At 31.5% G+C, this 25,386-nt stretch overlaps 1 protein-coding gene across 1 annotated transcript in view; it reads left to right on the forward strand.

Moving 5' to 3' along the window:
* The window catches only part of LOC107596290 (protein unc-13 homolog B-like), an 89,922-nt gene that overhangs the window by 48,230 nt on the left and 16,306 nt on the right, over positions 1–25,386 (forward strand). Inside the window, exons 17-35 of the mRNA XM_016286984.1 lie at positions 1,843–2,012; positions 2,943–3,058; positions 4,659–4,822; positions 9,137–9,290; positions 9,922–9,990; positions 10,118–10,207; positions 10,910–11,044; positions 12,506–12,633; positions 12,815–12,900; positions 14,106–14,232; positions 14,409–14,505; positions 16,298–16,441; positions 16,578–16,652; positions 17,630–17,773; positions 17,910–17,987; positions 18,730–18,807; positions 21,736–21,824; positions 22,322–22,471; positions 23,753–23,876. Coding sequence (XP_016142470.1) covers positions 1,843–2,012; positions 2,943–3,058; positions 4,659–4,822; positions 9,137–9,290; positions 9,922–9,990; positions 10,118–10,207; positions 10,910–11,044; positions 12,506–12,633; positions 12,815–12,900; positions 14,106–14,232; positions 14,409–14,505; positions 16,298–16,441; positions 16,578–16,652; positions 17,630–17,773; positions 17,910–17,987; positions 18,730–18,807; positions 21,736–21,824; positions 22,322–22,471; positions 23,753–23,876 — 2,218 coding nt within the window. The remainder of the gene's footprint in view (positions 1–1,842; positions 2,013–2,942; positions 3,059–4,658; positions 4,823–9,136; positions 9,291–9,921; positions 9,991–10,117; positions 10,208–10,909; positions 11,045–12,505; positions 12,634–12,814; positions 12,901–14,105; positions 14,233–14,408; positions 14,506–16,297; positions 16,442–16,577; positions 16,653–17,629; positions 17,774–17,909; positions 17,988–18,729; positions 18,808–21,735; positions 21,825–22,321; positions 22,472–23,752; positions 23,877–25,386) is intronic.

Consider the following 25,386-nt stretch of genomic DNA (forward strand, 5'->3'; position numbering starts at 1 on the left):
TCTGTTTAATGTGTTTGAGATGTGATGTCTTCCTGAATGCATAACTTACATTTCACAGGTATATTCTCCATCTGTAAATGTTAGAAAGTCATGAAAATATTTCAAATTTTCTGTCAGAAGTGCATGAGCCTTCTGCTTTGCGATTCTCCGCTAAACTTCACAGACAACAGTGAATGAGTGCCAAGCAGACAGAGCTCAATTAAATATCAGCACAATAATTCTTACTAAAATATACATTTCGCTGAAATATTTGTAGTTGGACAATAAATGTGACAATTAGAATTTTAAACCTACAAGTAAGCCTATTTTTATGATAGCAATGACTGTAAAGTGACTGTAATGCGGTGATCAAAAGAGCCTAACACAACTCTGTGCTTTTGTTCTCATTTATTTTCATTTTTAGTTTAGTGAATTTAACTTCTGCTTTAAAAGCCTTATTTTTGTTTTTAGATTGCAATGTTACAATGTTAGAATGAAATGTGATTTTAACCCTTTTTTGCACATAATATAAAGGCTTACATGGTTACATTCACCTTATTTGTTTTCATAGCCTATGAATTGTTTTGTTGGACAACATTGGGTGGTAAGTGAAATTTATATATATAAAATACAGATTTTTTTAATCCAAATACAAAGACGAAAATACCGAGATGTAGTGTTGTCACGGTACCAAAATTTCAGTATTCGGTACCAATACCAGTGAAAATCCACGGTTCTCGGTGGACACAAAAAAAACACAAAAACATGCTAATTAAAAAATTTGACTATACTTTCATTTAATCCAAACTGTGTACATATTAATTTTAAAGGGCTTTTAAAACCTAGAGTTCCTTATTCAGAACCTTATTCAGCCAAGAATTCATGCAAAAAATACATAAAACAAAACTTTCTTAAAGGGATAGTTGACGCAAAAATGAAAATTACCCCAAAATGTACTCACCCTGAAGCCAACCTAGGTGTATATGACTTTCTTCTTTCAGACGAATGCAATCGGAGTTGTATTAAAAATGTCCTGGCTCTTCCAAGCTTTATAATGGCAGTGAATGGGTGATATTTTTCAATAGTCCAATAGAAGTCCAATAAAGCGCATCCATCTATCATAAAAAGTGCTCCACACGGCTCCAGGGGGGTGAATAAAGGCCTCCTGAAGCGAATTGATGCATTTATGTGAGAAAAATACCCATATTTTAAACTTTATAATATAATATTATTTTTTATATTTTCATTTTTTTGTTCATTTTTTATAATTTTTTATTATAAAGTTTTAGTAATTTAGTTATGTTGTCATTTTTATTACATTTTTTGTAAATATGTCTATATCGTTTTTGTTAAGTTTCTGTTTTTTAGTTTTAGTTTATTAAGATTTAGTTATTTTAGTACCTCAAGTTGAACCAAATGAAAATGAGAAAATTTGCCATGGCAGCTAACTGAAATAAATATGTTAATTTATTTCAGGTAAAGTTTATTTTATATCAAGCAGGGACATTTTAGTATCATTGAGATACTATTATATTTTTTGTTAATATTCTGAATTAGATTTTTAATTTTTGTATTTTCATTTTATTTTAGTTACGTTTTTGTAATTTTTTTGTCTTTTTTTGTTTTTGTAATTTTTGTTGGTTTTTGGGGATTTTTAATATGTCTATATTTTTTAGTTATAGTTATTTATTAGTTCAACTAAATGAAAATGAGAAATGTTGCCTCGGCAACTAGCTAAAATAATTTTTTTTTTTTTTTTTTTCAGTTGAAGTTTATTTTGTTTCAAGTAATAAATATGTTTTTTTTTAAATAGTTTTATTTTTAGTCAACGATGATAACCCAGGTTTTGTCTCTGGTGTGCAGTGAGTGTCATAACTCTTCCGACCGGATAAAGGTGCGCGTCTGGGACGAGGACGATGATATCAAGTCTCGCGTGAAGCAGCGGTTCAAGCGGGAGTCTGATGACTTCCTGGGACAGACTATCATTGAAGTGCGAACGCTGAGTGGAGAAATGGACGTCTGGTACAACCTCGGTGTGTCAGAGTCATTGCATGGTTATTTTAGCAGCATCTCTATTAGGGCTGCCGAAATGGCTGATAAACTAAATTCGAATTTTTTACTTTAATATGATCAAAATTCGAATTATATTCAAATTTAAAATGCATAATTTCAGTTAGGGTGAAGAAAAGCTTTTGGCTTCTCTCCTGAGGCCACAAGAGGGCGCATCGAGCAAAATATTACGTTATAGCACGTTTATTCAAAGCATAAGATAACATGACTATCTGTGAAAAAAGTGCATAATGTTTAAAATAATGTTTATAAACCAATTATAATTAAGTTGCTTAAACAACTATAAACAAAACAGCATCATGCATGTATGCATAGTTTAATACAAAGGGACGAAAGCCAATCACACAGAGTACATTTTTCATTTAAAAACACGAGTTGCAGTGGGATGAGAAAAAACCCCGCCATAAAGTCTCAAGATGTTTTTTTTAATGTTGAACTTGCATTAATTTTACATGGCTTTCTAAACATGCGGCTCACTTTGTGCGAGACGCGAGTGCAACTGTGATAGATGTCCCTCTAGAAAATGCGTGAAATATGCATTCTGTGTGAACGGCTTGGTTTCAGTTCTGACGTAAACAAGATCTTCTCCGCATTGATGTTCTCTTTTCCCTCAATATTTTGAATGAACAACGCAGCAGCGCCGCATCTAGTGCCTTCAACTGGATAGGCTAACAAAAACATTAAAATGCAACGACACTTACATCGTCATCGCGTCTCATGCGCCACTGATAAGGCTGCCTCCTTAACGCACACCTAAGATTCGTTGCATTCGAATGTGGATTTTTATTTTAAATTCGACGAATGTTCGAAATTCGAAAAAAAATTTGACAGCCCTGATCTCTATGAATATGATCTTGGAGGAATTATTAGACTCTCTCTTCCTCTCTGCACAGACAAGCGCACGGATAAGTCGGCTGTTTCTGGAGCGATCCGCATGCACATCAGTGTGGAGATCAAAGGAGAGGAGACCGTGTCTCCGTACCACGTTCAGTACACCTGCCTGCATGAGGTACATGCAAAAATTACACTTATTAAACATTATATTTAGATATAGTGCATGTTTTTGATGCATCAACCCAGCTAACAGGGAACTGTCTCACAACTTTCACTAAGGTTTTTTAAAAGTTATACTGCAAAAAATGCTTTTCTAGCTTAGATTTTTTGTCTTGTTTCCAGCCAAAATATCTAAAAATTCAGAAAAAACAAGTTAAAATTAAGTGAGTTTTTCCTTGAAACAAGCAAAATAATCTGCCAGTGGGGTAATCTTGATATCTGTTTGAAATAAGATTATTTTGCTTACCCCATTGGCTGATTATTTTGCTTGTTTTAAGCAAAAACTCACTTAATTTTAACTTGTTTTTTCTGAAAACAAGACAATAATTTTTACTTGTCTAAAACATCCTTCTTGATTTAAGAACTTTTAGATATTTTGGCTGGAAACAAGACAAAAGATCTAAGCTAGAAAAGCATTTTTTTTGCAGTGTATATAAATGTTAGAACAAAACATTCTTAAAGTAATGTTTATGGAACATTCTTACAACTTTTATTAATTTGATTTACATTTTCAAAACGTTGAGAGAAATCGTTCTGAGATCAGCATTATCAGAACGTCCTTATGATGTTATTTGTACTTGATGAACATTCTAAGAAACATTTTTTGTTACCTTCAAATCATAATCACAACAAGGAAACTTTTTAACATTCTTAGAATTTTTTAAATTAAGATTCAAGCAGCGTTATATTTTGTAAAAAAAAATACAGTTAGTAGAAGGTTGTAAGAAACATTTTTGTAACCTTTAAATAACATTACAATTATTACATTTCAATACTTTTGAGCTGCTGCTGTTGTTGCAGAAGTAGAGGCTTTACACTATATTTAAGGTTTGGAACATTAGGTCTTCATTTCTGACATGCTGTGTTTAAGCATTTGTAAAAAAAGATAAGAAAGATCCATGATTTTGGTATGGGGTAAGCTTGTGTGAAAAGAAAATTAACACATTTTAGAAACGTGTTAATTGACTGAATATTGTGTGAAAACAACATGAATTGTGTTAATGGTATGGTCACAACAGACGGATGTTGTGCTAATAGAGTTTTGAAAATGTGACTACAGATTGGACAAAGGCATGTTAGCAATTGGAAAAAAACTGTAAACTTATTTCAGTTATTTGCTAAGGCAACATTTTTATTATATTTATAAGTTTTTCATCTAATATTTATATTTGATTTTATTTCAGCTTTGTTTTTTTTAAGTTTTATTTTTAGTTAACGACAAAAGCCCTTCTAATTAAATTTAATTATCTAAATAATTTATATTTTTAATTTTAATTTTAATTCATTTTATTTTTAATAATTTGGTTATGTGCTTTTGTCATTTTTCTTTTTAATGTTGCCAAGGCAACCTTTCTATTTATTTCATCTGATATTTATATTTTATTTTATTTCAGCTTTATTTCAATTTCAATTCTAGTTCTAGTTAATGATAATAACCCTGCTGGAAACTCATCGCTCACACCTGGTTAGGACGTGATGTAAAACTAAATCAGTGTAAAGAGCTTCATCTTCTGAATTTATCGATAACTGAGTCTTCTACCCATGGTGCTTTGCAGCACATCTTCCACTACACCACAGAGAAGCAGAACAGCGGCGTGGTGAAGATCCCAGATGCTAAAGGCGATGACGCCTGGAAAGTGTACTTCGATGAGACGGCGCAGGAGATCGTGGACGAGTTCGCCATGAGATACGGAGTGGAATCGATCTATCAGGCCATGACGTAAGCAGAGAACGAACGAACAAACAACTGAATGCATGAAAGAGTTCGTCTTTCCAGCATATGATCAGTTAACCTACTAAAAGTTAATCGTCAAAAGTTGTTGTCCTGTGGGGCCCCTAATGGAAAATAGGGCTGGACGATATGGCCAAAATTAATATCATGATATATTTCTTAATTTCGGTCGATACGATATAATTCCGATATCGATATGAACACTATTTATCTGAAATAGAAATCTTTTGTAACATTATAAATGCCTTATTCATCACTTTTGATCAATTTTAAGCAACCTTACTAAATATAATTATTAATTTCCCAAAAATAAATAAATAAATAAAAATGATACTGACTCCAAGCTTTTGAATGTAATAGTGTATGTTACAAAAGCTTTTTATTTCAGATAAATGCTGATCTTTGGATCTTTCTATTCATCAAAGAATCCTAAAAAAAATGTACTCAACTGTTTTAAATATTTATAATCAGCAAATCAGCATATTAGAATGATTTCTGAAGGATCATGTGACACTGAAGACTGGAGTAATGATGCTGAAAATTCAGCTTTACATCACAGGAATAAATTACATTTTAAAATCTATTCAAATAGAAAGCCATTTTAAATAGTAAAATTATTTCAAAATTTTACTGTTTTTGCTGTACTTTTGGATCAAATAAATGCAGCCTTGGTGAGCAGAAAAGAATTCTTAAAACATTAAATATCTTACAGTTCAAAGACTTTTGACTGGTAGTGTCGGCTGATTATTCTTATAGATTGAAACAAATGTGCTTCAGCCAGAAAAAAGGGAATGAGAAGTGCTCCGAGTCGCTGCAGAAAACAAAAAAATTGAACAACAACAAAAACTGGAAATGTTGCTGGAGACGGGCTTATTGAAAATGCAAACTCATTCTCTGCCAGCAGGAGGCGCTTTTAGAGTGAAAAACTAGCAGTTTCCACAGTAACGGCTGTAATCAAATCAGCTTCGCTCACGAACGCTACTTTATCAGATTAAAATGAAAATGTATGAATATCGCTTCCCTTCAGAGATACATTCATATAAAACACCCGCGCCGTGTTTTGATTTTGAAACGTGCAGTGCTCGTTTATTCAATGAAATCAAATGCCACAAATAAATCAATGCATGGGAAACACTGGTAATGTATATCGAAATATCGGAAATGTGTTTAAAATCATATCACCATTATTGAAAAAAATTATATCGTGATACATATTGATATTGAATTATTGTCCAGCCCTAATGGTAAATGGATGAAAAAAATTAATTAAAAGATAGGAGGAAAATATTATATTTCAATGCTTTTGCATTGGATTGCAAAAGTTGAAAGTTTTCCCTGAAAAATTTTACTTGCACTCGCAATTATTTTGCTTACTCTCTGCAAAGTTTTGCTGATTGAAGTAATATGAGATGGGGGTCCTTAATGACCAAATTATGTTTATTATTTTATTAAATTAAAGAAAAAATGTTGATCATTTTTCTTATGAAGACATACATGTTATGAAGACAATTATTTAAGACGTCATTTAATTTTTCTTACAATAAAGTGAAGACGAATCATTTTCAAGTCATTCTGTAGAAAATGTCCAAATTATGTCACTTTCTTTGTGTCACAATTTTAAGGAACATTGTAGTATTTTTTTGTAAAATTATTAAAGATTTTGTACTATAATTAATTAATGATCAGATCATATAAAAATTATGACATTTGTTGTATGATTTTTAATGGTGTATATATCACCATTATTGAAAAAAATTATATCGTGATACATATTGATATTGAATTATTGTCCAGCCCTAATGGTAAATGGATGAAAAAAATTAATTAAAAGATAGGAGGAAAATATTATATTTCAATGCTTTTGCATTGGATTGCAAAAGTTGAAAGTTTTCCCGGAAAAATTTTACTTGCACTCGCAATTATTTTGCTTACTCTCTGCAAAGTTTTGCTGATTGAAGTAATATGAGATGGGGGTCCTTAATGACCAAATTATGTTTATTATTTTATTAAATTAAAGAAAAAATTGATCATTTTTCTTATGAAGACATACATGTTATGAAGACAATTATTTAAGACGTCATTTAATTTTTCTTACAATAAAGTGAAGACGAATCATTTTCAAGTCATGCTGTAGAAAATGTCCAAATTATGTCACTTTCTTTGTGTCACAATTTTAAGGAACATTGTAGTATTTTTTTGTAAAATTATTAAAGATTTTGTACTATAATTAATGATCAGATCATATAAAAATTATGACATTTGTTGTATGATTTTTAATGGTGTACATTTAATGTTAGGTTAGTCATATGATTGATAATAGTTTGAATATAGTTCAGACGACATCAAACATGGGTTATAAAAATGTTCCTTATTTGTGGTGTGACAATCAATATCCAATACATACATTATTGAATTTAATAGTCAGTTCTAATTACAATCAATCCAATTTGTGATCCATTTGTTGATGCATTGCAAAATTTAGCAAAGAATCATACTCAAATAAAATTTTTGTTTTCTTTTATTTAATTAGAATATTTATACTTCTATCATTTTGCTGTCTTTTATTTACAGGGTTATTATAGATAACTAAAACTGAAACTAAAGCTAAAAGCTAATTACTTCAATTAAAATAACAATATTTTAATTACTATAATTAAAATAAAATATAAAAAGCATTTTTTGTTAAATTTCTGGTTGTAAAGGCAACATTTCACATTTTAATTGAAGATATATTTAAGATATATTGAAATAACTACTAAAAATGACAAACACAAAATTACAAAAAACTTTCATTAAAATAAAAAATGGAAAATATAAAAATAAAAACTGGTTCAAAATATTAGTAAAAACTATAACAGTATCTCACTGGTACTAAATTAACACTGGTTATCTACAGACCAGTGAGAGTTTAGTGTTAGTATTTAATTCACAGTAATGCTGGAGATCAGATACTACAATCATCTGTTCTGTCCTCTGAGTTTCTCTGGTGTTAATGAGCGTCAGTGAGTTGTTCACCGACACGTGTAGCATGGCCCACGCGTGTAGTCCGAGCGCACTGCTGGAAACACCTCATTAGCTTTCAGCCACCAAAGATGAGGACGTCCATAATAATGAGGTAGTGATTCAGGTCTGATCACCCCGAGTCTCAGGAGACGCTGAGCTCAGTGCGTGTCGTGAGTAATAAAGAGAAAGAGCAGACAGTGCTGGAACGGGAAAACTCAAGCCTTGTTTAATCAATATTCCTCATCAGCTGGATGCTATCAAGACCGGTCTTTAAAATGATGATAAATTTGATATATATTTAGCTGACCGTGACACTATTTGAAACATTACAGTTAAGTAGATGATGCATAAAATGTAAAGCATCAATGAAATGCGATCGATTATGAAAACTAGAGATGTGAGTTTAACATTTTCAAATTTCATTAGAAGTCTTTGTCTTTTAAGCGACAGGGTCAAGAAATATAAAGTATGGTTTTAATTTTAGTTTGTAGCATCTCTGATTTCTGGCAGAATTACTGTAATGTGATGTCGTTCCTTACTTGGGTTGAAAATTACTTATATTGCGGAAAAGATTTTGTTTGAAAATTACTTGTATTGCAGAAAAGACTGGTTTTATTGCAGTAAAGATTTTGTTTGAAAATTACTTGTATTGCAGAAAAGGTTTTGTTTGAAAATTACTTGTATTGTAGAAAATATTTAGTTTGAAAATTACTTGTATTGCAGAAAAGATTTTGGTTTTATTGCAAAAAAGATTTTGTTTGAAAATTACTTGTATTTCAGAAAAGATTTTGGTTGAAAATTACTTGTATTGTAGAAAATATTTTGTTTGAAAATTACTTGTATTGCAGAAAAGATTTTGTTTGAAAATGACTTGTATTGCAGAAAAGATTTTGGTTGAAAATGACTTGTATTGCAGAAAAGAGTTTGGTTGAAATTACTTGTATTTCAGAAAAGATTTCGGTTGAAAATTACTTGTATTGCAGAAAAGATTTTGGTTGAAATTACTTGTATTTCAGAAAAGATTTTGGTTGAAAATTACTGTATTGCAGAAAAGACTTTGGTTGAAAATTACTGTATTGCAGAAAAGACTTTGGTTGAAAATTACTTGTATTGCAGAAAAGATTTTTGTTTTATTGTGGAAAATATTTGGGTTGAAAATTACTTGTATTGCAGAAAAGATTTTGGTTGAAAATTACTTGTATTGCAGAAAAGATTTTGGTTTTATTGTGGAAAATATTTGGGTTGAAAATTACTTGTATTGCAAAAAATGTCAGTAACCTTGTTCGTGTTTGTGTTCAGGCATTTCGCATGTCTGTCATCGAAGTACATGTGTCCCGGTGTTCCTGCGGTCATGAGCACGCTGCTGGCCAACATCAACGCTTACTACGCCCACACCACACAGTCCTCCAACAACGTCTCTGCCTCCGACCGCTTCGCTGCATCCAACTTTGGGGTCAGTTCAGATTTCAACCACAAAATGACTTGCAAAAGTACTACTAGTATAGTAGATTTCAGACACCTTGTTGTTGTGTTGTTGAGTTACACTAATGTTTGGGGTCAGTAAGATTTTTGTTTTTGTTTATTTTTAAATAAGTTCATACTTTTATTCATCAGTGATACATTAAATTGATCAAAAGTGACAGTAAAGACATTTATAATGTTACAAAAGATTTCTATTTCAAATAAATGCTGTTCTTTTAAACTTTCTATTCATCAAAGAATCCTGAAAAATAAAATGTATCATTGTTTCCACAAAAATATGAACTGTTTTCAACATTGATAATAATCAGAAATGTTTCTTGAGCAGCAAATCAGCATATTAGAATGATTTCTGAAGATCATGTGACACTGAAATCTGAAGTAATGAAGCTGAAAATTCAGCTTTACATCACAGGAATTAATTGCATTTTAATAGATATTCACATAGAAAACAGTTATTTTAAATTGTAAGATAAGAATATTTTACTCTTTTTACTGTATTTTTGTTTAAATAAATGCAGCCTTGGTGAGCAGAAGAGACTTCTTTCAAAAACAAACTTTTGCGCCATAATGTGTATTTTACATATGTCAATTATTTTTTGCAGAAAGAGCGGTTTGTGAAACTGTTGGATCAACTGCACAACTCTCTGAGGATAGACCTCTCTATGTACAGGGTTTGTTCACATATTCAGTAATATATACTCTACACTGATACAGTGACCTCTATATCTACTGAGTTCTGAAGAGTTGTGTTGTGGAGTGTGTGTCTGTGTTTGTAACAGTTGTGTGTTCGTGTTTCAGAATAATTTCCCAGCCAGCAGTCCTGAGAGGTTGCAGGATCTGAAGTCCACTGTAGATCTTCTGACCAGCATCACTTTCTTCAGGATGAAGGTTTGTTCTGGTGACAGATCTTAAATGATTTAATGACATATGCTTTTTGAGTAGTATATAATTTTCAGCAACATGTATAGGCCTTTAATTTAATTAAATATGAAATAAAAATAATATTGATAAATAATTTGTAAAAATAATTTAACATCTCAAGACAGATTCAAGCAAAGAGAGAAAAAAATTAATAAAATCATAAATCACAAATAATAATGATGATCATAAATAATTTAATAAATAAAAATAAATAAATAATTATTTTAAAAATGCAGTGAAACATCTGAAGACAGATTCAAACAAACCTCAATTTGCAACAGAACTAAAACGTAAAATTAGAAAAGAAGTGACGAGAGAAAAAATAAAAAATATAAATCACAAATAATAAAGATGATAAAAAAATAATGTAATAAATAAAAATAAATAATTATTTTAAAAATGCAGTGAAACATCTCAAGACAGATTCAAACAAACCTTAATTTACATCAGAAATAAATAAAAAAGCATCACAAATAATAATGGTAATAATGATAATAATATTATAAATAAAAATAAATAAATAATTGTTTTGAAAATATAGTGAAACATCTCAAGACAGATTCAAACAAACCTTAATTTTCAGCTGAACTCAAACATAAAATTAGACGAGAAAAAACAAGTAAATAAATAAAAAATTAATAAATGAATAACTGTTGTATGTGTTTTCAGGTCCAGGAGCTGCAGAGTCCACCGAGAGCGAGTCAAGTTGTTAAAGACTGTGTGAAAGCGTGTCTCAACTCAACGTACGAGTACATCTTTAATAACTGCCATGAGCTCTACAGCCGGGAATACCAGAATGACCCAGTGAGTACGTGTGTGTGTGTGTGTGTTTTAAATGCCATAGAAAATAGAAAATGCCATAGAAAATCTTTTGGAAACTTTCAAATGTTTTGAACTTTTACACTTTTGAATGTTCTCTTGGAAGCTTCGGTTTAACGGCGAGCGTCACTCTGGACTGAATGAGTTTGTGTTTGTCTCTTCATGCTGATTTGATGCTGTTTAGTAATTCAAAGGCAGAGCGCCACGAGCACTGAGGTTCTTCTCGTGGAAAATGAAATATTGATTATGGTGGAGGTGTTGTGGCAGTTATGAATGGAGAAGAAGCGCAGTGTGACGTGTGTTTATCCCCCTCGCTCTCTCTCTCTGCACTTTCACTGCAGAACTTTATTAGTAAGATGGAAGACACGTCTGGAGTTTTTGACACCTCATAACCGGAGCACTGACTGATGCTCCTGATGTGTGTGTGTGTGTGTGTGTGTGTGTGTGTGTGTGTGTAGATCTTAGATGATAATGGGCCGTATGCACAGCAAGCATTCTTGCGTGCTCTCTGCATAATTTTTTTAATTGACAATTTGTGTAAATGGTTTTTCTCAGTAACCGTAAACTGCATGACTGCTGCTTGAGAAACTACAAAATGATGGAAAGAAATATGTAAACATGCTTAAATCAAGATATGTTTACTACACAAAATGACAAAATAAGAAGCCTTGTTTTCTGAGAAATCTAATCAAAATGAAGCAAGCTTCTGCTGAAACTTATTTTCCCTTTGACTTGTTTTTATTTGACCCCATTTTATTATTATTTTTTCTTTTCTAATGTTATGTTTTAGTTCTGTTGTAATTTGAGGTTTGTTTAAATTTCTGTCTTAAAATATTTAAATGTATTTTTCTGATTTATTTATATATTTGTTTCATTTATTTATCTTTTTTTTCTCTCACCTTCTTTTATAAATTGTATGCTTTTAGTTCTGTTGTAATTTGAGGTTTGAGGTCTGTCTTGAGATGTTTAATTGTATTTTTCTATTATATTTGTTTTTTATTTTATTATATGATTTATTATTTTTATACTTATTTTTTGTCTCTTTTCTAATGTTATATTTTAGCTCTATTGTAATTTAAAGTTGTGTGAATCTCTGTCTTAAGATGTTTAATTTGCATTTATCTAATGATAATTAAAAATAAATGAATAAATAAAGATAATAAATAAAAATAAAGGGTTAGAATCAAACTCTCCTTCTCTACTTTTCTACTATATATTTTTTGTCCATTTTCATCAATCTCTCCAAAAACAAGACTTCTCATCTTATGTCATTTAGCATCTCAAGTAAATGCATCTCGATTTAGAAATGTTTACATGTTTTTACTGGAAAACATAGCAAAAATACTGAGGAAGAACATCTGTTTTTACAGTGCATCTTATGTTGTGGTTTGCTTGTATTAGTGTACTTGACTTGAACGTATCGCTCTCGTCTGTGTTCATATCTAGTCGAAGATGGTTCCTCCTGAAGAACAGGGGCCGAGTATTAAGAACCTGGACTTCTGGTCCAAACTCATCACCCTCATCGTTTCCATTATAGAGGAGGACAAGAACTCTTACACGCCCTGCTTGAACCAGTGAGTGTGTGTTCAGACCCGAGATAATGGGGTTTAACATTACAGTACTCCAGAATATTCCTTTAAAAACCTGAAACAGAATGGTTACAGTAAGATACAATAACGAAAGCAAGTTATATAACTGATATGAAGGAAATGGAGAGAAATATACCCGTAAGTCCTGCCTGTCTTCCTCCTGCAGGTTCCCTCAGGAGCTGAACGTGGGAAAGATCAGTGCGGAGGTGATGTGGAACATGTTTGCTCAGGATATGAAGTACGCGATGGAAGGTAAAACCGACTGAACACTAAACCTCTGACAAATGTTGCCTCTCGTATGAGAAACTGAAAAAATGACAGATCTATTAAGTAGGGAGGTTCTTGTTAAAATGTTATTTTTTTAATGTATATTTTTATATGTGTGTGAATGCACATTTGTGACCCTGGAGCACAAAAGCAGTGTTAAGTCGCTGGGGTATATTTGTAGCAATATCCAACAATACATTGTATGGGTCAAAATTATCGATTTTTCTTTTATGCCAAAAATCATTAGGATATTAAGTAAAGATCATGTTCCATGAAGATATTTAGTAAATTTCCTACCGTAAATATATCAAAACTTAATTTTTGTTTAGTAATATGCATTGCTAAGAACTTCATTTGGACAACTTTAAAGATGATTTTCTCAATATTTAGATTTTTTTGCACCCTCAGATTCCAGATTTTCAAATAGTTGTATCTCGGCCAAATATTGTCTTATCATAACATCGAAAAATTGACCCTTATGAATGGTTTTGTGGTCCAGGGTCACATATATCATTGTATTTATTTATTATTTTTATGTACTTATTTATTTTATTTATTTTTCTGTTACTGTAATGTTTCTATTTATTTATTATACTTTTTTTATTTATTAACTTTTTCTCTCTCTTTACTGCTTAATGTGATGTTTTTAGTTCTGTAGTAATTTGAGGTTATGTTATGTTAAAGTGTATTTTTTTATTTTTTTATTTATTATGTATTTACTTTTCTCTCTCTCTTCACTTCTTCTAATGCTATTGAGATGTTTAAGTATATTTTTCTATTATTTATTTTTATTTAATATATTATTCATTTGTTATTTATGTTAATGTTACGTTATGTTTTAGTTCTGTTGCAGTTAGAGGTTTGTGTGAATTTCTGTCTTGAGGTGTTTAATTTAATTTATCTATTAATTATAGATAATTCTAAATCTATTATTTATTTGTATTATTTATTTACTTTTTTCTCTTTTCACTTCTTTTCTAATGTAGTTTTAGTTCTATTGTAATTTTTAAAGGTTCGTATGCAATATTTAATTGCATTTTTCTAATAATAATAATAATTAAATAAATAAAGCGAGTGTTAAAAGGGCTGGAATCAAAGTCTACTTCTGATCAAGCAATCAAGTGTGAAAACAGTCTTATAGTCACGTCTGTGATCAATATCTTGTGTGTGATGTGCTTCCTGTCTCTCAGAACACGAGAAACACAGGCTGTGCAAGAGCGCCGATTACATGAACCTGCACTTCAAGGTGAAGTGGCTCTACAACGAATACTGCAAGGAGCTGCCGTATTTCCAGGACCGTGTGCCGGAGTATCCAGCGTAAGAGCTGTTTCTAGTCAAACGTTACTATTACTAGCACTCATATTTAGAGTTAGTGACTTGATCAAACTCCTAACACTAAGTATTAAATGCAATGGTCATAAAGGCATTGCATGCATACAAAAAATGTGCATGCAGCATACAGTGTCGGAACTGCTTCATCTTTGTTTTTATAGCTGGTTTGAGCCCTTCGTGATCCTGTGGCTGGATGAGAATGAGGAAGTATCTAGAGATTTTCTGCACGGCGCTCTGGTCAGGGACGCAAAGGACGGGGTAAATATCAAGGGTATATTGTCGTATTTTTAGTAGTGAGATGTTATGATACACAGAGGAGAGTTTAACACCTCCATCTGTCTTTAGAGTCCAATTACCGTAAAACACTCACACACACACACACACACACACACATATATATATATATATAAGGACTGTATGATGCATATTGCATATTGCATTAAAAACATGGCAAGTGATGCCTAAAATTACAATTAAAGATGGGACGTGTATCGACATATGCTACTGAAATTGTATCATTTTAAAGGGGTCCTATTATGCTCTTTTACAAAGTCTTGATTTTGTTTTGGGGGTGTACTAGAACATGCTCTCATGCTTGGTGGTTCGAAAAACACATTATTTTTCACATAATTTACATTATTAAAATACCTCTCTCCCCAGGCTGGCATAAACGGCTCGATTAGTTCCGGCTTTGATGAAGCTCCGCCTTCCGAAAATCAAAATGTGTTGTGATTGGTTAGCTGTCCCAAAAAGTAAATTGCACCCACTGTTTCCTGACATCATCCGCTTTCGGAAGCCCAAACAAAGACGTTTGGGCACGGAGGTGAAAAAAACAGCATTTCAGGCGGTCGCGCACCGGACGAGAAGCGCAGCATCGCGTCACGTCTTTAAAATTCAAATACTTTATTTTCTATGAGTGTAGGCACACGGGCGGCTCCGTTCGGCATCTGTTCGCGGCTCCCAGCTACGTCATGTTGTACTTGTAAGAATTGTTCTAGACCAGCGGTTCTCAATCTGAAAATGGATTTTTAAAAAACGAAATATCTCCCTTTGGAGTGGACTTTGAGATTTGTAACTTTCTAGATCTTTTTTATGCCCAAACATACACACTACACACTGACTAAAATTAAAAAAGTGAAAACGCATAATAGGACCCCTTTAAATGTTTTTCAAAGAAGTCTCTTCTGCTCACCATGGCTGCATTTATTTGATGAAAAATACAGTAAAATCAGTATTATTGCCAAATATTATTACAATTTAAAGTAGCTGTTCTCTATGTGAATACCTGTTAAACTGTAATGTATTTCTGTGATGCGCAGCTGTATTTTCAGCATCATTACTCCAGTCTTCAGTGTCACATGATCTTCAGAAATCAGTATAATATGCTGATCTGCTGCTCAAGAAACATTTCTGATTATTATCAATGTTGAAAACAGTTCAATTCAGAATATTTTTGTGGAAACTGATACATTTTATTTTTCAGGATTCACAGATGAACAGAAAGTTCAAAAGAACAGCATTTATTTGGGATAGAAGTCTTTTGTAACATTATAAATGTCTTTACTGCCACTTTTGAGCGATTTAATGCATCGTTGATGAATAAAAGAAATCATTTATTTCAAAAAAATAAATAAATAAAAATCTTGCTGACCCCAAACTTTTGAACAACTAAAAATATAATATAATACTTTTTTTTTTTAAATATATAATGTATGCATTGGTAATGATGGGACTTCCTCAGACCATTTTTAGCTTTTTTGCAACATGTCTAGTGTTGTTTAGACTGATGTTTGTCATTTTTAAACCAGTGCTTCCCTTTTGAACCCTTTTGATCTAAAATAAGTTAATATTTTAATAATTTATCGTCACATTTGCATGTTAACGGCTCTCTTATGTCAGTTAATACTCACTTGACATGCACAGACAAACAAATAAAATGTTTGATCTTTTTTTAGTAAGTAATTCATTTAGTTTTTTTATTTAAACCCCACCTGGTGAAGCCAAATTGAATTAAACAGTGCTCTTTTATCTTGATGGTTTCTCCCATCAGTTCCAGCAGACGTCGGAGCACGCGCTCTTCTCCTGTTCGGTGGTGGATGTCTTTTCTCAGCTCAACCAGAGCTTCGAGATCATCAGGAAGTTGGAGTGTCCTGATCCTCAGATCGTTGGGAATTACATGAAGAGGTTTGCTAAGGTGAAGTCAAGCATCTCTATTATTATTGCACTCACAGTATTTAGGATGAGTGAAACATCTCCGTGTGTTCGGCGTCCTTCGACGTGTGAGAGATATGAATGACTCTTCAAATCATGTGACTTTTTCTCTCTTTCAGACCATTGGAAATGTTCTTCTGTCTTATGCCGACATCATTGCCAAGGATTTTCCAACTCACTGCAAGAAGCCTCACGTTCCCCCGCTCTGCATGTTTTGCACGTCTCTCTTTGTTAACACACCTGATTCAGATCATCATCTCGTTAGAAGTGAGCTCCGTGCATGAACTGTGTTCAGATTGACATGCTCCCTACACAGTGTGCATTGCTCCCTACTCCCTGAGCAGGGGAAATCCGTTGAAGTTTACTTCACTTCGGAATATTCATTTACAGATTTGCGCTGCTCCGCCGCTGTCTGCAGCGTCTTCACACACAAACGAAACTTACTAGAGAAGCGTGAAGTGAAACATAATATACCTCTGTAAATAAATACAATTTAAATTCATATGCTGATCTGCTGCTCAAGAAACATTTCTGATTATTATCAATGTTGAAAACAGTTCAATTCAGAATATTTTTGTGGAAACTGATACATTTTATTTTTCAGGATTCACAGATGAACAGAAAGTTCAAAAGAACAGCATTTATTTGGGATAGAAGTCTTTTGTAACATTATAAATGTCTTTACTGCCACTTTTGAGCGATTTAATGCATCGTTGATGAATAAAAGAAATCATTTATTTCAAAAAAATAAATAAATAAAAATCTTGCTGACCCCAAACTTTTGAACAACTAAAAATATAATATAATACTTTTTTTTTTTAAATATATAATGTATGCATTGGTAATGATGGGACTTCCTCAGACCATTTTTAGCTTTTTTGCAACATGTCTAGTGTTGTTTAGACTGATGTTTGTCATTTTTAAACCAGTACTTCCCTTTTGAACCCTTTTGATCTAAAATAAGTTAATATTTTAATAATTTATCGTCACATTTGCATGTTAACGGCTCTCTTATGTCAGTTAATACTCACTTGACATGCACAGACAAACAAATAAAATGTTTGATCTTTTTTTAGTAAGTAATTCATTTAGTTTTTTTATTTAAACCCCACCTGGTGAAGCCAAATTGAATTAAACAGTGCTCTTTTATCTTGATGGTTTCTCCCATCAGTTCCAGCAGACGTCGGAGCACGCGCTCTTCTCCTGTTCGGTGGTGGATGTCTTTTCTCAGCTCAACCAGAGCTTCGAGATCATCAGGAAGTTGGAGTGTCCTGATCCTCAGATCGTTGGGAATTACATGAAGAGGTTTGCTAAGGTGAAGTCAAGCATCTCTATTATTATTGCACTCACAGTATTTAGGATGAGTGAAACATCTCCGTGTGTTCGGCGTCCTTCGACGTGTGAGAGATATGAATGACTCTTCAAATCATGTGACTTTTTCTCTCTTTCAGACCATTGGAAATGTTCTTCTGTCTTATGCCGACATCATTGCCAAGGATTTTCCAACTCACTGCAAGAAGGAGAAAGTGGTGCGTCACAGTAATGCATTTACATTTATAATATGTGACCCTGGACCACAAAACCAGTCATAAGGGTCCATTTAGTGAAATTGAGATTTATGCATCACCTGAAAGCTGAATAAATAAGCTTTCCATTGATGTATGGTTTGTTAGGATCTGACAATATTTGGCTGAGATACAAATATTTGAAAATCTGGAATCTGAGGGTGCAAAAAAAATCTAAATATTGAGAAAATCATCTTTAAAGTTGTCCAAATGAAGTTCTTAGAAATGCATATTACTAATCAAAAATTAAGTTTTGATATATTTACGGTAGGAAATTTACAAAATATCTTCATGGAACATGATCTTTACTTAATATCCTAATGATTTTTGGCATAAAAGAAAAATCTATAATTTTGACCCATACAATGTATTGTTGGCTATTGCTACAAATATACCCCAGCGACTTAACACTGCTTTTGTGCTCCAGGGTCACATATTACATTAAAAGGGTACATGCGGCTCATAATAAAGTGTGTGTGTGAGTCATACAGTAATTAGCTGACTGGCTTTAAATGGCTCTCAAGAGGAAGAAAACACACACATATAATGATCTAGCGAGACTCATTCAGCTCACAGCACTTAATGAAACTGTCACATTTAGCACTATTCCTCACTTTTTATTGCTGCAGGGATTTCTTTTAATAGCGTGTGTATATATATGTGTGTGCGTTAATGTCGCTCGACCTCCTCTTTCTGTTATTTTCAGCCTTGCATCATTATTAATAATATCCAGCAGCTGCGAGTCCAGTTGGAGAAGATGTTTGAGGCCATGGGAGGGAAAGACGTGAGTTCATGCACGCTTTAACTCTTTAAAACATGCCATCTTAAGGAAATAGTTCACCGAAAAGTAGCATAAAAGTGGTCTGTACAGTTTTCTGAGCACAAATTTAAGTTAAAATCTTGCCCGCTACTGCAGCTTTCAGAACGTAATTGTTAGTATTCATATCATATTGGAAGAAGTCCCTTCTGCTCACCTAAGCTGCGTTTATTTGATCAGAAATACAGTAAAAATTGTGAAATATTATTACAATTTAAAATAACTGTTTTCTATGTGAATATCTGTTAAAGTGTAATATATTTCTGTGATGCGCAGCTGTATTTTCAGCATGTTGAAAACAGTCGTGCTGCTCAATATTTTTTGTGGAAACCGTGATATATTTTATTTTTCAGGATTCACAGATGAATAGAAATTTCAAAAGAACAGCATTTATTTGAGATAGAGATATTTTGTAACATTATGAATGTCTTCACTGTCACTTTTGATTATTTTAACGTGTCCTTTCTGAATAAAATAAATAATTTCTTTAAAAAAAAAGAGCCCAAACTTTTGAACAACCAATTTTAAAAAAAAATACTTAATGCCTTTTTAACGTTATGCAATATGTTTAGTATTATAAATGTTTATGTCATTTTTAAACCAAACTTTTGTAACATTACAGATGCCTTTACTGTTACTTTAATGCAATTTTTAAGAAAGAAAAAAATTCTGCTGACCCCAAACCTTTAATAGTGTATATGGCAGTGCAAATGAGATCTTGTTACTCACATACAGTGTAAAAACATCTCACTTCATTTCATAGTCCTCTGTATCTGCATCATGTAGAAGCGATTGTGTTTTTGTTTTTGATTATTTTAACGTGTCCTTTCTGAATAAAATAAATAATTTCTTTAAAAAAAAAAAGAGCCCAAACTTTTGAACAACCAATTTAAAAAAAAAATACTTAATGCCTTTTTAACGTTATGCAATATTTTTAGTATTATAAATGTTTATGTCATTTTTAAACCAAACTTTTGTAACATTACAGATGCCTTTACTGTTACTTTAATGCAATTTTTAAGAAAAAAAAAAATCCTGCTGACCCCAAACCTTTAATAGTGTATATGGCAGTGCAAATGAGATCTTGTTACTCACATACAGTGTAAAAACATCTCACTTCATTTCATAGTCCTCTGTATCTGCATCATGTAGAAGCGATGTTGCATTTGTCAGTAAATACTTTCAATAAATAGCACATTACAACATTTAAATCTAACACACCTGTAAAATTCAATCGTCTTTATATTGTTTTCATTCCTTTATTAAATAACAGAATCTCTTCCCTCTGTTTTCATCTATAAATCTCTCTCATTTAGTAACTTTTCTATTATCCATCCATCTATTGATCATCCCATCCGTTCCCTCATTCTCTTCTGAGTCATCCAGCAGTTAAACATCCCACGCTCCATCTCTGACTCATTTCTGTTTTACTGCCTGTTTGCCGGACAACTCATTATTCTTGCTTTCTCACAGCATTTGCACTGACGTCATGCATCATTTATGAGCGATATCATAAATGCTCCCTGACAAACAGTCGCATGTATGAATATTCATGACGTAGTGCATAATTCGAATGTGTTATAAATGTGGATGAGCTTTAATAGAAATTATTCACTGAATATTCAATAAATTAACAGCGTTTTCAGCACATACTAAAAAGATTCGCTGGATTTCACAGTGTGGGCGGAGCCTCAGTTTTAAACAGATGCCATTGGCTGGAACGAGTGGCAGGATGTCATCAGTCAAGTCGCATTCATTTGTATACAATACAGATTGTTTCAAAGCAGTTTCACATTAATTAACAAGAAAATGACAGCGTTAATGTTTTAAACTTCATCAGTTATGAAACAAAACTGTAAAGCAGCTCTACTGAAGACAAGAGTGTCATTATTTAGCTCAGTTCAGTTCGATGTTGATTTAATTCAGTTCAAGTAACAGTGTAAATGTTGCAAATGAAACAAATTTAAAACAAAAGTATCAATTCAGTTCAAGTTTTGTTCTCATCCAATAGGGTCAGTCAGGATTATAGTTAATCTTTATCTTTCTTACTTTAAATCTTAAAATACATGTTGACTGAAATAAACAAATATATATATATATATATATATATATATATATATATATATGTATATATAGAAAACTAAAATTTAAAAAATAATAAAAATAAATAAAATACTAAAACTAAAATTAAAATACTAACAATTTTAACAAAAATGTAAATAAAAACTGAAAATATAAAAATAAGTATTGAAGTATTAAAACAAACTATTAATAAAAAACTATAAAAGTACTAAAATTACTAAAACTAAAACTGAAATAAAAAATAAAAACTATATGAACATGTTAAAAAAAAAAAAAAGCTAATAAAATGACAAAGCATACAACAAATTACTAAAACTTTAACAATATTAAAATAAGAACAGAAAATATAAAAATTTAAACTAATTCTAACTAGTGCTGTCAAACGATTAATCGTGATTAATCACATCCAAAATAAAGGTTAAATACACACACATGCATGTATATATATTTTAAAAATATTTATATATTTCTATTCAAATATAATTTATATTATATATAAATATTTTATATATAAACAAAACATGTTTTTCTTAAATACATGCATGTGTGTGTATTTATATATACATAATAAATATACACATTATACACACATATATTATGCAAACAAAAACTTTTATTTTGGATGCGTTTGACAGCACTAGTTCAAATGATTAAAAACTATAATAGCATCTCATTGATACTAAAATAACACTTGTGTCAGTGCCGTCTAATCCATAATATTACTGAATATTAATTGTCTTTTAAATCTCAGCTGAGCAAGATTCAACTCGTAAAAACAAGTCGGACTCATAATTATGTTTTTTGTTCTTGCAGTTAAACGTGGAGGCCAGTGACTTTCTGAAGGATCTTCAAGTCAAGCTGAACAATGTGATGGATGATCTCAGCCGGATTTTTGCCGTGAGGTTAGTTTGGGGTTTTGGTGTATTTACAGGGTTAATAAAGTGCAACAGTCATGTTCTATAAGTAAAAATCCCATTAATGTTCTCCATAGAGACATTTTATTGTAGTATTGTAACTAAATTATTATTATTATTTTTAATTTTAACAGCTGAATTCTGTGCAAAGATAATCTGGAAGATAATTCTGTTGTATTGTTTTTGAAAGAGTCTCTTCTGCTCACCAAGGCTGCGTTTATTTGATCAAAAATACAGAAAAAAATGAAATATTATTCCAATTTAAAATAACTGTAATGTATTTCTGTGATGCGCAGCTGTATTTTCAGCATCATTCCTCCAGTCTTCAGTGTCGCATGATCTTCAGAAATCAGTATAATATGCTGATTAAGAAACATTTCAGATTATTATCAATGTTGAAAACAGTTAATATTTTTGTGGAATCTTTGATGAACGGTGTTTATTTGAAAAAGGAATATAAAGATAATCCTGCCGTGTGTCTGCAGTTTCCAGCCGCACATCGAGGAGAGCGTGAAGCAGATGGGAGATATTCTCAGTCAGGTGAAAGGAGCAAACGTACCTGCTAACGGCAACGGCAGCTTAGCACAGGACGCCGACAACGTCCTGCAGCCCATCATGGACTTCCTGGACAGCAAGTGAGCGACACCAAAACTGCAGTTTGTTCAGGCTTTGAGCTTCTCGTAATTAAAACTAGCTAAACTGACTACACTAGTATAGATGACTAGAAGCAACGTGTTCAGTGATTGGTTGCATCCACTGCCAGATGACATTTTTAACACGTGAACATGCCAAATAAAATTAAATTTTTTATTCTATTGTTTATGTACAGTTCACACATGAATGCACAATTTTAATACAAATTTTTTTAAAGTAAAAAAATTGACATTTTTTTAAAAAACTTTTTTTTTTAAATTTTATGTTTACCTACATATTAAACAGGCATTAACCATTTGAAATAAAAATACAAAATAAAAATAAACAATGAACATGCATTTTTAAGTTGCATTAAAAAACGTATTATTATTATTTTTATGTTTACCTATATTTAAATGTGAATTAACAATTTTAAATGCATAAAAAAAATAACATGCAATTTTAAAAGTTGCATTAAAAAACATTTTCTTTTATTTTATGTTTACCTACATATTAAACATGCATTAACCATTTGAAATAAAAAGTAAAATTAAAATACAAAATTAAATAAAAAAATTAACATGCAATTTTAAAAGTTTCATTTTTTTTTATTGTTGTGTTTACCTACATTTTTAACAAGAATTAACAAATGTCTGTTTATTTGTCAATTTGAAAAACTATTTATATTAAGTAATAATAAATTAAGTGATACTGGTCACAATATCTTTTTAACAATACAATATTTTTAAAATATTAGTAGCCGCCAGATTATGTGATTTATTTATAAAATCAGAACAGTATTTAACTGACTCAAAAACATGTATTTTATTTACAGTGTCAGGATTAAATTGGAACAAAGGCTTACTCAGAATACAAAGAATAAAAATAAACGACAGTAAATGTCTCATGTGAATGTGAAACTAAATATTTAATGGACGTCACTTTAAGTGGTTGGGACAGATGTTGAATATGGCATCGCTCATGAATATTAATTAGGCTACACACAAGCAATATTTTGATAAATAAATAGTGTAAATAAACAGATCAGGCCTGTAATCCGTAGTATTTTAGTATCATTGAGATAATACTATAGTTTGGGTTATTAATATTTTTAAGTAGTTTAAGTAGGTTTTTTAAGTCTGTGTAGTTTTTATTATATTATTTATTTTAGTTGTAGTTTTTTTAATGAACTAAATGTAAATGATAAACACTGTGACTTTGCACTTGTTAGTTTCTGTGTTATTAATAACGAGGATGTTTGATGAGGTTTCTTCTTCTCTCAGTCTGACTCTGTTTGCTAAGATCTGTGAGAAGACGGTTCTCAAGCGAGTGCTGAAGGAGCTGTGGAAGCTGGTGATGAACACCATGGAGAAAACCATCGTCCTGCCGCCGCTGACCGACCAAACGGTGTGTGTTCATACACACTCACACTACTGCAGCATCACAGTAACATAACATGCAAAACATGCTTTGTATGGACACTACTATGATGGGAATACCACGGTATACTGTGCAGTGCATTTAAGTGCCATGGTATTTTTTGTTTTATTATTCATATATACAGCATATGAAGAGTTCATTTGCAAAAACAGATAACTCTGTTTTTAACCATTTTCAAAAATCATGTTTTTTCATTGTGCATTCCAATTAATTTCAATCAAACTGCAGTTGGGTTATTTTGATTAGGTTAAACTAACACAATAAAACACAATGAAAACATAACATAATAAAAAACATGATTTTTGAAAATTGAAAAAAAGTGAGTTATCTGTTTTTGCAAATAAACTTCATATATATATATATATTATTATTATTTTTTTTTTTTTAATACTAGTGATGCACTGAAATTGTTGTTTTATAGAAACACCTAAATCAAAATGTAAGTTTTTATTCAGATCAGAGATAGCTTTTTATTCGTAGCATAAATAAAAAAAATGTATATCAACTATAGAAATTTAAAAGACTTTTTCAGAAATTTTGATTTATTTTCATAATGAAAATAATGGCACCGAAATAAATTTTTTACCAAAACACTGAAATTAAAGTTTTCGTTTAGCTGAAAACCAAAAACAAATATAAAGTTAATTTTATAATCGTTTAATTAATCAAAATAATTTAATAATCAACACCCAAATAAAAACTGGCAAGAGAGCTTTTTCTTTGCAGCATAAATAAAAATATACAAATATTTATATATATATATATATATATATATATATATATATATTTATTTATATATAATTTTTTTTTTATTCTAATGTGGATATAGAATTTATCAGCATTAGTTTTCTTTTTATTATTATTATTATTTTTTACAATTTTGATTTATTTTTCTGACTTTTCCAGGCCATATATTTTAGCGTTATACATACTTTATATCAAAATACTGTAGTAATAATATTACTAGTGATGCACCTAAACTATTTTTTTTAACCGAAACACCAAAGTTTTAATTAATCAGAAAACGAAACTGAAAATAAAACATAATTATTAATCAATTAATTAATCAGATTAATGTAATCATCATTACTCCAAAATAAAATAGTTTAAAAAGTCATTTAAATTGTTTAATATCTCGTTAGATAGTTTTCTATCTATTTTTTAATGTTTTTGTACTACCGTCTGATACCCTCACTGATCCGTCAGACGTTTTTAAGTGATCGAACACACTCATGTTCTGCATACTAGGGGCCTTTGATGAAGTGGATGTGATTTTGTCAGGTGGCTCAAGGATTGATCAGATTTCTAAAGGAGCCCGTGTGTTGCCACGGTGACACGTATGATCCTGTACTTTAAAGCGCTCTGATGATGGCAGCATAAATCGTCCATGCAGATCAATACTAACTGCTCAACACCCCCCCCCCCCCCCCCCCCCCCCGCCCCCCCCCCTCTGCCTCTTTAACCATCACAACACCAT

This window comes from Sinocyclocheilus grahami, unplaced genomic scaffold, assembly GCF_001515645.1.
Source record: "Sinocyclocheilus grahami isolate Dianchi unplaced genomic scaffold, SAMN03320097.WGS_v1.1 scaffold216.1, whole genome shotgun sequence".
NCBI classification, from domain to species: Eukaryota; Metazoa; Chordata; class Actinopteri; order Cypriniformes; family Cyprinidae; genus Sinocyclocheilus; species Sinocyclocheilus grahami.